The sequence below is a fragment of the Bombina bombina genome, chromosome 5 (assembly GCF_027579735.1).
Source record: "Bombina bombina isolate aBomBom1 chromosome 5, aBomBom1.pri, whole genome shotgun sequence".
Taxonomy (NCBI): Eukaryota; Metazoa; Chordata; class Amphibia; order Anura; family Bombinatoridae; genus Bombina; species Bombina bombina.
The window spans coordinates 440,459,616-440,475,918 of NC_069503.1; the positions used below are offsets into that span (position 1 = coordinate 440,459,616).

Consider the following 16,303-nt stretch of genomic DNA (forward strand, 5'->3'; position numbering starts at 1 on the left):
GACTGACAGACGTATATCATTAGAATAATTCAACAACAAATAAAATCATTCATCCATGTTACTAACAATATGACACATATAAAACATATAGAACATATAATTATAAATGTGATTAAAATATATGGTACATGCAATATATGGTATATGCAATATTAACCATATATTTATCACATTTATAATTATATGTTCTATATGTTTTATATGTGTCATATTGTTAGTAACATGGATCCATGATTTTATTTTTTGTTGAATTATTCATAATAATATACGTCTGTCAGTCTTATTATTGCAAATAAATGTTTATACTGTGAACATATATTGTGAATATATATCCTTAGCCTATCCATAGGCGCTCCCTAGATTTTTCTATTTCAATCTATATACATAGGATAAAACTAGGTATCCACATTCTAAGGAGCCACAAGGAATTTTAACGGTGAGAGCGCTGTGAGATATTTTGTTTTTTTTCAAACACAAAGTTTCCCAACACATCGTAGGAGATTCATGTTATGCAGTAACTCACACACATCCACAGTAAAAATGAGCCCTAATAAAAAAGAGGCACTTTAAAAGTCTGATATAACGGAACATACAGGGATAAAGGGAGGGAGGAAGAAGTCACTATGACCCTTATTCCCCATAAATCCTTGGTTAGACTGTAAAAAACAGCCCAGAAACGGGGTGGCAAAAACCCTGACCCTGGCAGAAGGCCAGATAACTGCTCAGCCCCATTATAGCCGAAACTGGAGAAATATACAAACTCCATTTAGGAGGTCACAGGTCCCACTAGGTCCCTGAATTATTAGTCCTGATCTATTTTCTATCCAGAGAATAAATATATACAAAAGGACTTACCCTCCAGGGAATTTATGCTGCAGAGCAGTCACAGCAGCTGCAGGTCTGATAGCCTCACTTGACCGCCAACAGGGACCTGTAGACAAAGAAAGAGCAGAGTCACCAACCCTGGCTTTCTATCAAAGGGGTAGCAATAATGTTAGAAATAAAGCAAAGACAACCTTGCCGCTTTCTAACTGCTAATAGCCACCATTACTCTTACTAAAGAGATTGACCTAGACACAGCATAGCCCTGAATCCTTGCTTGCAGGGAAAAGTACCCATTAAAGGATTAAATAAGTTCAGACACCAACTTCGCACATCCTCAATTGACAAAGGCAAAGAGAATGACTGGGAATTATGGGTAAGGAAAGTTATACTTAACAGCTTTTCTGGGGTGCTCTTTGCCTCTTCCTGCTGGCCAGAAGTTGAATATCCAACTAGTAATTGGAATGACGTTGTGGAGTCTCCATTACATAGGAAAGAAATGTAACACCTTTAGTAAATAATTGGTCAACACTGCCTTGTCCACCAAAACAAAATTTCCCTGAAGAACCGAGTGGTAGTGGACTATAACATGTTATTTGGTACATATCCTTAGTTATATCCCCACACTGATACTGCTTTAACTCACATTATTGTATGGAAATCGTCCTCTACTAGGATCATATCAGCTGCTTCTTTACACACATCAGTTCCCGTTCTGCCCATGGCAATTCCTATATCTGCTGCCTTCAAGGCCACAGCATCGTTGACGCCATCACCTGTCATGGCAACAACAGCACCCAGGTTCTGCAGAGACTATAAGCATAGGAGAGGTATACAGTTAAAATGTACCCAAGATATAGAGTTTCACAAAGAAGCAACCTCTCAGCATTGTGCAGTCTACTCAATTATAAGTTATAAATATGTTACATAGAGCACTTATGGTATACACCATCAGTTACTCAATGGCAACATGAAGTTATGTGTGTTCCATCGTATTTTCTATACATTAGGGAAAACAAAAATGCTATTTTTTTCTACAAATACATATCTATAGACAGCTACTCCATAAAAAAAAAAATTATGCACTGAAGGACAACGTAAATGATAGTTAAAACTATCTGAATGGCTTAAAGGGACATACAAAACAAATGCCAATTGTAAATAAGAGCCATTTTACATTAAAGGAGTAAGTTAACCTTAAAAGCACAAATGTTTTCCATTGCACCCCATGCATTCCTCAGATACAGGCCTCAGATTGGCTGGATGCTAGGGTAATGCATCGGAGCACAAACATGAAGGTCAGTTTAAAACGCTAAAGGCAGTGAAAAGCTATAAAAATGCACTGAGATAAGAGGCGACCTGTAGTGGCTCAGAAACAGGCAGAAATGTAGAAGTTTAAAAGTCATAAAGTATATTAATATAGCAATGTTGGTTGTGGAAAGCTGGCAAATGGGTAATAAAGGTGTTATCTATCTTTTTAAACAATAAACGTTTTGTAGTAGATTGTCACTTTAAAGTAGGGACTATAAAATATTTGGGTTAGCTGATTTGTGTCTTCATGAGGCTTTTGGTTATGGGTATATTTTAATTACTAACATTATAAATGTGCTGCTCATCACTCTACCTGCACAGAACAATCTGCAACACATGGTTTAAAAAAAGAATATTATAAAAAAGTTATCTAATTATATACAGTCAATGTTTCTCAGCACTAATTTAAACACAAAACGTTATCAAGATGGTTGAATGAGAAAAAAAAAAACATACCTTTTTACTATTGAATAATAACTTTAAAACAAGTTTACACTCTATGAAATAAACCAAGAATATTCAACAATTACCTTCACAATTTTTAACTTGTGCCTTGGACTTGCTCTGTAGAATACAGATACCTATAAAGAAATGGAAAAAAAAATTAAATTAACAGTTATTGATATTTTGTGCTCAATACATGCACACTCCCTTGTAAGTCCAGAGGCAAGCTTCCTGATTGGATGCTTAAAGTGCCCCATACAATGGGATGTTGCTACTGAGGGAATTTTAAAGTACAATATTTTCACTTTTTACATATAAAGTTCATGTCATATTTTCTAGACAGCTTTTTACAGACATGCAGCATCAATTTCAAGTGATTCAGCATTTGGGTAACTTGCATGTAAGCTCCTCACTTACTTAGCGGGTGGTAGTTTTTTTTTCAAGTTCCCTGATTACACAACAACTTAATACTCCAGTATTTATGCTATCAGAAATATTTACTGACCTTTGATACAATTTGGGAAAGTTGCTGAATGTCGAGTGTATCTATTTCTTCCCCAGAGAGAGATTGTGAACCTTTGGAATATAGTCCTAGACGACTAGCTGCAAGAAAGCATGCAAATTAGATAACAGCACAATGGATTTTACTTAATTATACAGCGCTAGAAATACTCTGTAGAATCTTACACAGGCATATCATCAGTACGTGGTATACATAACCTAATGTAAAGAGAAACTACACAGTAAAGAGAAGGCTTCTTAATTTTAATAAAAAAATGATCGAGCTGCTTATCTGGTTCACAGAATCTAGTTTAACCTAATAGTACAGAAGCTGAAATCCAACTGCACAGTGAAGACAAATAGGTAAAACATTGATAATTATTATTATAAACCGAGTTTGTTGTACTTTAAAGAGTTCTGACTTCTATCTTGAGATGCAGACACTATTATTCCTTGAGTTCAAACAGAAAGAAGGATCTACCAGCCACCTATTGAGATTTTAGCAAGTAGCCATTTTTGAAAGGAATAAAAGACTAGTCCTAAGAATAGTGTTAACAAAAATGAGACAAGTCAGTCTAGCCTTGGCATAAGTAAAATGGTCTGAAAATGAACCATTTTAAAAAGACACCTTATGCAAGGAATGGTGCTTCCAAACTTCTCCGCAACATAACAAAACCTATCCAGACTCTGAAGGAATGTCAGTAAAACAAGATGAATAGCAGCCTTCATGTAAACAAAACATGGAGTAACATACATGTTCAGGCAAATCTAGATCATAACCTTTTAGAGAAACCAAGATTCCCCATTCATGTTATTGAATCAAGTTGATCCTGCCACAGTACTAAGCCATAGCTGCTACCCATCTACAGGATAACAACAGGATAGGAATCACCTTATCAGAAAAACCCTTGTTCATTAGAATCAAGTTGCCAGGACCACACTATAGCTGTAGACTTGAGAGCATAATTAGCCCTTCAGCCATTAGCCTGAAATCCCACTTGCACAACCAACTGAGCCACAAAGGGAACCTAAACCTACCCATTTTCACTTTACAACGCTAAACTGCTTCTACCACCTGCTAGTCATTCTCTGACAGTTATGCTCAGCTTCACATAGTTTATATAAACTTAATTAGCTCATTCCACATTACTCCAACATTTGTAGCTTTTCCTGTGAATACCCATGCATAGACTGACTTGCTCTGGGTTACCTGATGATAGCCTTGACCTTCAACCTCTGACCCCCTGGTCGTTGAGACTGGTTAAAGTAAAGCCATAGCTAACCCCTGGCCTTACCTAGCAGCATTACAGGCATCTGCCTAATGTACTTAGTAAGTCCTTCTTTCACTTACTGCCACATAGCTGCCAGTTATCTGTTTAATCTAAAGTGTTCCTTTAACTCCTTCACAGTTTGCCTGATAACCGGTACCAAGAACAACTTCTAGCCCCTGAATAGAATTTACCCCCCAGAGAAAAATATGAGTTTGCGTTTACTTTCCTGAACAAGATATCCTTTTGGAGCAAAGAGGGACATTCAAGGCTACTGCACAAACATTCCAGGCACTGCTATAGCTGATATGCTAGAGATGCTATAAGTTATTATAACCACAGCGCTGGGCCTAGCTGCACCACAAATTTCAATAGTAGTTGTGGTTACATCTAAAAAACAATATTTACTAGGCATGGGTGAAATTTCGGGATTCTGCATTTGTTTGCTTAACGAATGTCAAATATGCCCAGATGCAGTGGCATTCGGCTCATTTCAGTGTCGGATATGTCAGTGTGAAAGTGCAAAACACTGCATATTTGAGATTTATTAAGCAAACAAATGCCGAATCCTGACATTTCCCCCATGCATATTATTTACAAATAAAAAAAAAAAAACAGACTCAAAGTGCTTAGTGTATTTGAGTCAACGTAACAAGATAATATCACTGCAGGAGCAGCTAAATAAAACCTGCAAGGAAAGAATATACATTGAGGACATGTACGTATTAATACATTGGTACATAAAAACAGGATAAATAACAATATAAGGAATCAAGCGTATATCTGAAGCAGCACTGGGTCACAACCAGATATCACAAGCTACTAATCATTTAGGCAAGCTAGTCCCTCCACCTACTCTTGGGCAATGCTTAGCAAGGGGGCATGGTGACCAGGACCCTATGAAGTTCTTGTGTAAGGGATGCATTCGTGACAACTGGAATGGCTGCAAGAAGCACTAATTTAGGTCCATGAATGACTCTTGCAATATGGCAATGATGTGCTGAGAGTGGATACATCATCTTTCTCAATCTGTGCAAAAAACAGAATTTATGCTTACCTGATAAACTACTTTCTCTTACAGGTGTATTCAGTCCACGGATTCATCCTTACTTGTGGGATATTCTCAATCCCTACAGGAAATGGCAAAGAGAGCACACAGCAAAGCTGTCCATATAGCTCCCCTCAGGCTCCGCCCCCCCAGTCATTCGACCGACGGTTAGGAGAAAAAGGAGAACCATAGCGTGCAGTGGTGACTGTAGTTATTGTAAATTAAATTTGAACCTGACTTAAATATCAGGGCGGGCCGTGGACTGAATACACCTGTAAGAGAAAGTAATTTATCAGGTAAGCATAAATTCTGTTTTCTCTTACTTGGTGTATTCAGTCCACGGATTCATCCTTACTTGTGGGATACCAATACCAAAGCAATAGGACACGGATGAAGGGAGGGAACAAGTCAGGTAACCTAAACGGAAGGCACCACTGCTTGCAAAACCTTTCTCCCAAAAATAGCCTCCGAAGAAGCAAAATTATAGAATTTGTAAAATTTGGCGAATGTATGCAGTGAAGACCAAGTCGCTGCCTTACAAATCTGTTCAACAGAAGCCTCATTCTTGAAAGCCCATGTGGAAAGCCACAGCTCTGGTGGGAATGGGCTGTAATTCGGTCAGGAGGCTGCCTGCCAGCAGTCTCATAAGCCAATCGGATGATGCTTTTCAGCCAGAATGAAAGAGAGGTAGCAGTCGCTTTCTGACCTCTCCTCTTACCAGAATACACGACAAACAAGGATGATGTTTGTCTGAAATCTTTAGTTGCTTTTAAATAGAACTTTAAAGCACGAACCACATCAAGATTGTGCAACAGTCGTTCCGTCTTAGAAACTGGATTAGGGCACAGAGAAGGAACAATAATTTCCTGGTTAATATTCTTATTAGAAACCACCTTTGGAAGGAAACCAGGTTTAGTACGCAAAACAACCTTATCTGCATGGAACACCAGGTAGGGTGAATCGCACTGTAAAGCAGATCATTCTGAAACTCTTCAAGCAGAAGAAATAGCTACTAAAAACAAAACTTTCCAAGATAATAACTTGATATCTATGGAATGTAAAGGTTCAAACGGAACCCCTTGAAGAACTGAAAGAACTAAATTTAGACTCCATGGAGGAGCCACAGGTCTGTAGACAGGCTTGATTCGTACTAATGCCTGTGCAAACGCTTGAACGTCTGGCACAGCTGCCAGATGCTTGTGTAACAGAAGAGACAGAGCAGATATCTGTCCCTTTAAGGAACTAGCTGACAGACCTTTCTCCAAACCTTCTTGGAGAAAAGACAATATCCTTGGAATCCTAACTTTACTCCACGAGTAACCCTTGGATTCACACCAACAAAGATATTTTCGCCATATCTTATGGTAAATTTTCCTGGTGACAGGCTTTCTGGCCTGTATCAGAGTATCTATAACTAAATCAGAGAACCCCCGCTTAGATAGGATTAAGCGTTCAATCTCCAAGCAGTCAGCTGCAGAGAAACTAGATTTGGATGCTTGAAAGGACCTTGGATTAGAAGATCCTGCCTCAATGGCAGTTTCCATGGTGGGACCGATGACATGCCCACTAGGTCTGCATACCAAGTCCTGCGTGGTCACGCAGGCGCTATCAGAATTACCGAAGCCCTCTCCTGTTTGATTCTGGCTATTAGCCGAGGGAGAAGAGGAAACGGTGGAAAGACATAAGCTAGGCTGAATGACCAAGGCGCTATTAATGCATCTATCAACGCTGCCTTGGGATCCCTGGATCTGGATCCGTAAAGGGGAAGTTTGGTGTTCTGACGGGACGCCATCAGATCCAATTCTGGAATGCCCCAAAGCTGAGTTAGCTGAGCAAAAACCTCCGGGTGGAGTTCCCACTCCCCCGGATGGAAAGTCTGACGACTTAGAAAATCCGCCTCCCAGTTGTCTACTCCTGGGATGTGAATTGCAGATAGATGGCAGGAGTGATCCTCCGCCCACTTGATAATCTTGGATACTTCCTTCATCGCTAGGGAACTCTTTGTTCCCCCCTGGTGATTGATGTACGCTACAGTCGTGATGTTGTCCGACTGAAATCTGATGAATTTGGCCTCTGCTAGTTGAGGCCACGCCTGGAGCGTATTGAACATCGCTCTCAGCTCCAAAATGTTTATCGGGAGAAGAGATTCTTCCCGAGACCATAGTCCCTGAGCCTTTAGGGAGTTCCAGACCGCACCCCAGCCTATCAGACTGGCATCGGTCGTGACAATGATCCATTCCGGTCTGCGGAAACTCAGCCCCTGAGACAGGTGATCTTGAGACAACCACCAGAGAAGAGAGTCTCTGGTCTTTTGGTCCACGTGAATCTGAGGAGATAAATCTGTGTAATCTCCATTCCACTGTTTGAGCATGCACAGTTGCAGTGGTCTGAGATGGATTCGTGTGAAAGGGACCACGTCCATCGCCGCAACCATTAAACCAATCACTTCCATGCACTGAGCCACGGAAGGCTGAGGAATGGAATGAAGAACTCGGCAAGGATTCAACAGTTTTGACTTCCTGACCTCTGTCAGAAAGATTTTCATTTCTACCGAGTCTATTAGTGTTCCCAGAAAGGGAACCCTTGTGAGCGGGGACAGAGAACTCTTTTCTACGTTCACCTTCCACCCGTGAGACCTTAGAGAGGCCAGAACGATGTCCGTATGAGCCTTGGGCTCTGTGAAAGGACAAACGCCTGTATTAAGATGTCGTCTAGGTAAGGTGCTACTGCAATGCCCCGCGGTCTTAGTACCGCCAGAAGGGACCCTAGCACCTTTGTGAAAATTCTGAGAGCAGTAGCCAGCCCGAAAGGCAGGGCCACGAACTGGTAATGATTGTCCAGAAAGGCAAACCTTAGGAACTGATGGTGATCTTTGTGGATAGAAATATGTAGGTACGCATCCTTTAGATCCACGGTAGTCATATATTGACCTTCCTGGATCATCGGCAAAATTGTCCGAATGGTTTCCATCTTGAAAGACGAAACTCTGAGGAATTAGTTTAGAATTTTTAGATCCAGGATTGGCCTGAAAGTTCCTTCCTTTTTGGGAACTACGAACAGGTTTGAGTAAAAGCCCAGTCCTTGTTCTGCAATTGGAACTGGATGTATCACTCCCATTCTTAGTAGATCTTCTACACAGCGTAAGAACGCCTGTTTCTTCGTTTGGTCTGAAGACAAACGAGAAATGTGGAACGTTCCCCTTGGGGGAGAATCCTTGAATTCTAGAAGATACCCCTGAGCAACTATTTCTAATGCCCAGGGATCCCGAACGTCTCTTGCCCAGGCCTGAGCAAAGAGAGAGAGTCTGCCCCCTACCAGATCCGATCCCGGATCGGGGGCTACCCCTTCATGCTGTCTTGGTAGCAGGAGCAGGCTTCTTGGCCTGTTTACCCTTATTCCAGCCATGCAAAGGTTTCCAGACTGTTTTAGGCTGGGAAGTGTTATCTTGCCTTGCAGCAGCAGAGGTTGCAGCAGGTCCGCTCCTGAAGTTGCGAAAGGAGCGAAAATTAGCCTTGTTTTTGGCTTTAAACGGCCTATCTTATGGAAGGGCATGGCCCTTGCCCCCAGTGATATCCGAAATAATTTCTTTCAGCTCCGGGGCGAAAAGGGTCTTCCCCTTGAAGGGAATATTTAACAGTTTTGTCTTGGACGACACATCCGCCGACCATGATTTAAGCCAAAGCGCTCTTCGCGCCATGATGGCAAAACCTGAGTTTTTCGCCACTAGTTTAGCTAACTGGAGAGCGGCATCAGTGATAAAGGAATTAGCCAGCTTTAAAGCGTGAATTCTATCCATGACCTCATCATATGAAGTCTCCCTCTGGAGCGACTCCTCCAGGGCCTCAAACCAAAAAGCCGCTGCAGTAGTTACCGGAATAATGCAGGCAATAGGTTGAAGCATAAAACCTTGCTGAACAAACATTTTCTTCAGCAATCCTTCCAATTTTTTATCCATAGGATCTTTGAAAGCACAACTGTCCTCTATTGGTATAGTTGTACGCTTAGCTAGTGTTGAAACAGCCCCCTCTACCTTAGGGACCGTCTGCCACGCGTCCCGTCTAGGGTCTATTATGGGGAACATTTTCTTAAAGATAGGTGGGGGAACAAAGGGTACACCTGGTCTCTCCCACTCCTTAGTCACAATATCCGCCACCCTCTTAGGGATCGGAAATGCCTCCGTGTATACAGGGACCTCTAAATATCTGTCCATTTTACACAATTTTTCAGGGACCACCATGGGGTCACAATCATCCAGCGTAGCTAAAACCTCCTTAAGCAGGACGCGGAGGTGTTCCAGCTTAAACGCTAAGGAATCCGACTCTGCCTGCTGAGAAATTTTTCCTGCGTCAGAAATTTCTCCCTCAGACCGCCCTTCTCTCACTCCTATCTCTGAGTTTTGTGAGGGCACTACAGATAAATTATCCAAAGCTTCAGATTGCTCATCCTCTGTATTTAAAACTGAGCTATCGCGCTTTCTAGGAAAAACTGGCAGTTTGGATAAAAATGCTGCAAGTGAATTATCCATTACTGCTGCTAATTGCTGAAAAGTAATATTGGCCGAGGGACTAGGCATCGCTTGCGCGGGCGTAACTGGTGTAGACACGTGGGGGGAGGAAGGAGGACTATCCTCATTACCCTCCGTTAAGGAATCATCTTGGGCAGCATTTTTAATTGTCACTGGATGATCTTTAAAATGCTTAGATGTTTGTGCACACTTTAAACATAAATGTAATGGGGGTATTGCCATGGCTTTTGAACATAAAGAACAAGGTCTATCTGAAGGCTCAGACATGTTTGACAGACTCAGACAACAATAAAATATTGAAAAAAATACTTTTTGGAAAAAACGTTACTGTCTCTTTAAATAATAAAAGGCACAAGTTTTCAAATCGTTTAACCCCTTAATGCCCAAACCGGAGCAAAATGAGTAAATACCCCGTTTAACCCACTACAGTACTATGCCACAGTCTTTGCTGTGGCTTTACCTTCCTTTAGGGTTATTTGCAGGTGTAAATTAAGCCTCCCTGAAGTCCTCCTGTACTCTAAAGGCTCTGCACATGAAGCTGCATGGAGTTGTGTTGCAAATCAACTGCGCAATTGAGGCGCGAAAATGAGGCCTCCTCCTTCTCACTCTAGAGCTATGGGGCCTTTCTGAGTCAGAATAGCTGTCTTTTAAAATGCCAGGCGTAAAAAAATTCCCAAAAAAGTGTTTGCAACTTTTAAAAACGCTTAATAACGCTTAATTACCCTAATAAAGTAATCGATTTAGCCCATCACAGTGTCTGTCAGTATTAAAGCCCTTAACTGAAGCCCTCTTTCTATACTGTGTCTCAGAAAATGGCTTACCTTCCCTCATGGGATATCTGTCAGTCTTCTAGCACTACCAGGTCTTGTTAGAAATATGACTGAACATACCTTAAGCAGAATAAGCCTGCAAACTGTTCCCCCCAACTGAAGTTCTCCTGTACTCAACAGTCCTGCGTGGGAACAGCAATGGATTTTAGTTACAACATGCTAAAATCTTTTTCCTCTCAGCAGAAATCTTCATCACTTTCTGCCTCAGAGTAAATAGTACAAACAGGCACTATTTTAAAATAACAAACTCTTGATTGAAGAAATAAAACTACAAATCTAATACCACATACTCTTTACCACCCCCGTGGAGATGCTACTTGATAGAGCGACAAAGAGAATGACTGGGGGGGGCGGAGCCTGAGGGGAGCTATATGGACAGCTTTGCTGTGTGCTCTCTTTGCCATTTCCTGTAGGGATTGAGAATATCCCACAATTAAGGATGAATCCGTGGACTGAATACACCAAGTAAGAGAAACAAAGCATTTCTAGGCTGAGCAAATTACTGGAAGGGGGTTATTTTAAAGACTAACTGGGGGTTTCCACCTTCTCCAGAAAAGGAAAAGACATGCTAGTATCTGATTAATTCTATGGGGATGAAATGTTTTTAAAAATGTAATAATAATAATAATAAAGTGTAATAAATTTGAATAAATAGCAAGAGAGCACTCAAGGACATAAGAGCTTAAAGGGACAGTATACAGTAATTTTCATATAACTGCGTGTAATAGACACTACTATAAAGAATAAGATGCACAGATACGGATATAAAAATCCAGTATAAAACTGTTTTGAAGCTCTCAGTTTAGCTCTGTTGAGAAGGCAGTTGGAAAGCCCACTGCAAGTGGAAAATAAGACACCCCCCCCTCTCCCTTCTTTTGCATATGAAAAGACCCTTTACACAAACAGAGGTAAGCTGGAGTAGGTATCTGTCGGTATTCTGCTAAAACTTTGGGGCTTGGTTAGGAGTCTGAAAATCAGAGCAATGTTATTTAAAAATAAGCAAAACTATGCATTTAAAAAAAACAAAAAAACTTTATGGGCTATATAAATAGATCATCTTCAAAACATTTATGCAAAGAAAAAAATGAGTGTATAATGTTCCTTTAATAACAAGTTAATCAACCTTGGCAAGTAAATTTTTTAAGAAACAGTAAATGCATTAAGCACGTTCAATAAATGCTCCCATATATTCCTTATTCATCACATTGTCTTATATTGCACAATCTTCTTGGGGAAATAAAGAAGATTCTCTTCGAAATGGCACTCTGAACACTACAGCTGAAATTGTAATGATTTTTTGTTCAAGAGTCAGATTGCTTCTTTTTTTAACCAACAAATTAAATACTTTTTCTCTGTACAGGATGTAGTTGATGTCCTAGTGGAGATAACAGGAGAAAATTACATACCAATTGCTACAGCTGTCTCCTGCGAGTCTCCAGTAATCATTTTAATAGCTACTCCAGAGCGAATGAGTGCTGTGACTGCTTCTTTTACACCTGTGCGTGGAGGATCAATGATGCCCACTAGACCCAGGAAAGTCATCTGCCCCAATTCAGGACCAGAAGCCAAAGCTATAACTAAAATGAGAAAATAAAAAGTTAATCTCCGTATAGAATTACAGACAGATCACAGCAAACAATACCAGAACAAAGTATAGTCATAGATTTTATGTAACTACAGTACTGAAATTCCCTTTATTGCAACCCCCACGTTTACATTTTTACAAGCCTTTTTCCACAACTGTCAGTTCAAAAATGGTGTACAGTTGCTAAAATGATTCGCATAATTTCCTTTGGTGCAGTAAATAACTAAAGGATTGTCTTTTGTTTTCTTTTGTTCAGGTTGCTTAACTACAAATGTTTTTTTTCTATACTGCTAAATTATTGTGATGCTCGGAAAGACAAAACGTAAGGTTTGCTTGCTTTATATTCAGACATAGCTACCATTTACTTTGAGTTTGCTTCTGCATTTCTCTTCATTTTATGCTTTGAATGCTTCATAAATCCTCTTACCTCGGAGTCCAGCTGTGCCCATATATGCGGTTTCTTGAAGATACAATTCTCTTTGCTGTTGTGTAAGAGGCAATGTCTGTCCCTTGCTGATGTATGTGGTGCAATACCGAATAACTTGTTCGTAGGCTCCTTTCATAAAGCATATCTCAGGTTTATCCTGTGGACAAAAACAAAACAAAATTTATGCTTACCTGATAAATTATTTTCTTTCAGGATGGTGAGAATCCACAAACCCTGATGTGTGAGATTGAATTTCCTGCAGCTACAAAGATCCTTTTAAGTCCTCCCTTTATTACTCAGTTTAATGTATACCCGAGCAGAGGAAAAGAACAGACAGGAAGGAAAGACAAAGCAAGCGATAAAGAGTTGCAAATAAAAACTGCCCTCCAAATAAAAAATGTAAAAAGGTGGTGTCTCGTGGACCCTCACTTCTCTGAATGAAAATAATTTATCAGGTAAGCATACATTTAGTTTTCTTCCAAATGGTAGTGAGAGGCCACTAGCCTTGACATGTGGTATTTAATACCCAAGCTGTGGAGTCCACGACAAGGAAAGGGTGGGACAAGGATAATGTAGTTCCCATTTGCCAGACACTGCATCTTGAAATACTTTCCTGCCAAAAACCGCTTCTGAAGAAGCAAAAACATAAAAAATTGTAACATTTGGCATACGTGTGTAAAGAAGACCAGGTTGCAGCTTCGCAAATATGTTCCATTGATACTACATTTTTGAAAGCCCACAAAGTAGAAACTGATCTAGTGGAATGAGCTGTTATACGTTTAGGGCGGCGACTTTCCCACCACCAAGTAAGCTTTGTAAATCCCCTGTTTTAACCAAGAGGCTAGAGTAACTGCTGTAGCTTTCTGTCCTATACTAGAACAAGAATGATGGACAAATAAATTGGGACTCTGTCTGGAATCCCTAGTGGTCTGTATATAAAACTTTAAAGGGACATTATACACTCATTTTTTCTTTGCATAAATGTTTTGTAGATGATCTATTTATATAGCCCATAAAGTTTTTTTTTTAAAATAAATGTATAGTTTTGCTTATTTTTAAATAACATTGCTCTGATTTTCAGACTCCTAACCAAGCCCCAAAGTTTTATGTGAATACCGTCAGCTACCTTCTCCAGCTTGCTCCTGTTTGTGTAAAGGGTCTTTTCATATGCAAAAGAAGGGGGGGGGGGAGTGTCTTATTTGCCACTTGCAATGGGCTTTCCAGCTGCCTTTTCAACAGACACAAACTGACAGCTTCTAAGTAAGTTTTTAAACAGTTTTATACTGGATTTTTATATCAGTATCTGTGCATCTTATTCTTTATAGTAGTGTCTATTACATGCAGTTATATGAAAATGAGTGCATACTGTCCCTTTAAGGCCCTAACACATCTTGGTTACAAAGAAGTCTCTCTTTGGAATTTGAAGGATTGGGACACAAAGATGGAACCACAATTTCCTGGTTTATGTTTTCTGCAACATTTGGCAAGAATTTAAATTGGGTAAGTAGTACAGCTTTGTCTTTGTGAAAAATGAGAAATAGCACGGCCTTCGAAGAATTTTTGGCAACATGCGACAGAAGGAACAGTCCTTAAAGGGAAAGTATAGTCAAAATAAAACTTCCATGATTCGGATAGAGCATGTAATTTTTAGCAACTTTATAATTTACTCCTATTATCAATTCTTCTTTGTTATCTCAGTATCTTTATTTTAAAAAGCTGGAATGTAAGCATAGGAGCCGGCTCATTTTTGGTTCAGCACCTAGGTAGTGCTTGCTGATTTGTGTCTAAATGTAGCCTTCCAATCAGCAAGCACTATCCAGGTGCTGACCCATAAATGGGCCGGCTCATAAGCTTACTTTCCAGATTTTTAAAATAAAGATACCAAGAGAACGAAAAAAAATTAATAGTAGTAAATTAGAAAGTTGCTTAAAATTGTATGCTCTATTTGAACCATTAAAGTTTATTTTTCACTATACTGTCCCTTTAAGAAACCCAGGAACGAAAACCTATCTGGTAACTCTGGGAAATGATGTTTAAACCCCAAGGATCCTGAACTGATTAAAACCAGGCTTTCTGAAAGTGATTCAGTCTGCCCGCTAGCAGATCTTGATTTGGATAAGGGGCCGGACCTTCATGCGGACTTAGAGTTGGAAGAGGACTTCTTGTCCTGGTTAGATTTAAACACAGTATATCCCATAAGGAAATATGGTGTCAATAACCAAGTACTCCTATACCCCATAATCCAGGACAGCAAAGGTATAACAGGTCTAACAAAGGTCTGAGCACCCCTGTCAATGTAGAAGCTGGAACACCTCTAATCTTCACCTTTCTGCTGGGAGGTGGGAAGACTTAAAAGCTCTTATTATTTAGGAGTTCTTGCCTCCTCCTAGTGGTTGGATTTCAATCCCACACATCAAGGCTTATAAATTCTCACCCCCATATGAAAGAAAGGAATAATAATAAATGTTATCTTATAAAAACATACACTTAAATGGGACATTGTAGTGCGATAAGCATGCTCTAATTCATTGAACGATGCAATTTTAGCACTACTGACCTTGCAAGTCTGTGTGTTTAACCCCTACAAAGGAGTTTAGCACATAGTCAAACGCCCCTCTGGGTGTCATTTCATTTTTGCACTAAAACATCCTTTTAAAAGCCAAACAAATGCTAGATAGTACAATGTATTTAAAGCAAAGAGTAGCCTGGGAATAATATGCAGATATTTTTTTAAATTATAATAATTGTTTAAACATTGAAATGATAAGTGTAATGTTTTAGCATCCATAAAGCAATTGGCACTGCAATGTTGCAACCTAGGTGAGCAGAAAAAAAGAGCAGGAGAGATAGGAACAAAAGGAAGGTGAGGTAGGTATAGAAGAGAAAAAAGGGGGAATGAGAGAGAAGTAGATATAAAAGGTAATAAAGAAAAGGACAGAGGAAACAATTGAGCAAATGAAATAGTGGGAGTTAGAAGAGGCAGCAGGAGAGAATACATGGGAAGAAGGGAATTAGAAAGAGGAGAAAATGATGGTAGTGCATTTATAGCTATGTGTATATAAAATGAGTTGAGGATAGGTATATAGAAAAAAGAAGTCAGAAATATAGTAAAAACATAATGACTTCTTGAGGCCCCGCCCCCTGGTCTGTCTATTCAGTACAATTAGGGTTTTTCCAATCACAATTGTTGTTTATACACAGTTTTGTTAAAGGACCATTAAATACAGCAAAATTGCACAATAAACAAGTGCATAATAAAAATACAATGTAATAACACTCTGAATTTAAAATAAGCAGTAGATATTTTTTTATTTTCTTTTATTTTTCCCCCCCCCATTTGCCAGCATGCTGTAACATGTGACAGCAATCAGCCAATCACAGACTAGTATACACAGTGAAATGGTACACATGCTCAGTAGAAGTTGGTGCCTCGGAAAGTGTGTATATAAAAGGATTGTGCACAATTTGATAATGGAAGTAAATTGGAAAGTCTCTTAAAAGTAAATTAAAAAGTCTCTGAGTCATAAAAGTTTAATTTTGAC

At 39.7% G+C, this 16,303-nt stretch overlaps 1 protein-coding gene across 1 annotated transcript in view; it reads right to left on the minus strand.

The window, feature by feature from the left end:
- The window catches only part of ATP2C1 (ATPase secretory pathway Ca2+ transporting 1), a 209,041-nt gene that overhangs the window by 46,034 nt on the left and 146,704 nt on the right, over positions 1 to 16,303 (minus strand). Inside the window, 5 exon segments of the mRNA XM_053714301.1 lie at positions 1,469 to 1,635; positions 2,664 to 2,714; positions 3,083 to 3,180; positions 12,156 to 12,326; positions 12,762 to 12,918. Coding sequence (XP_053570276.1) covers positions 1,469 to 1,635; positions 2,664 to 2,714; positions 3,083 to 3,180; positions 12,156 to 12,326; positions 12,762 to 12,918 — 644 coding nt within the window.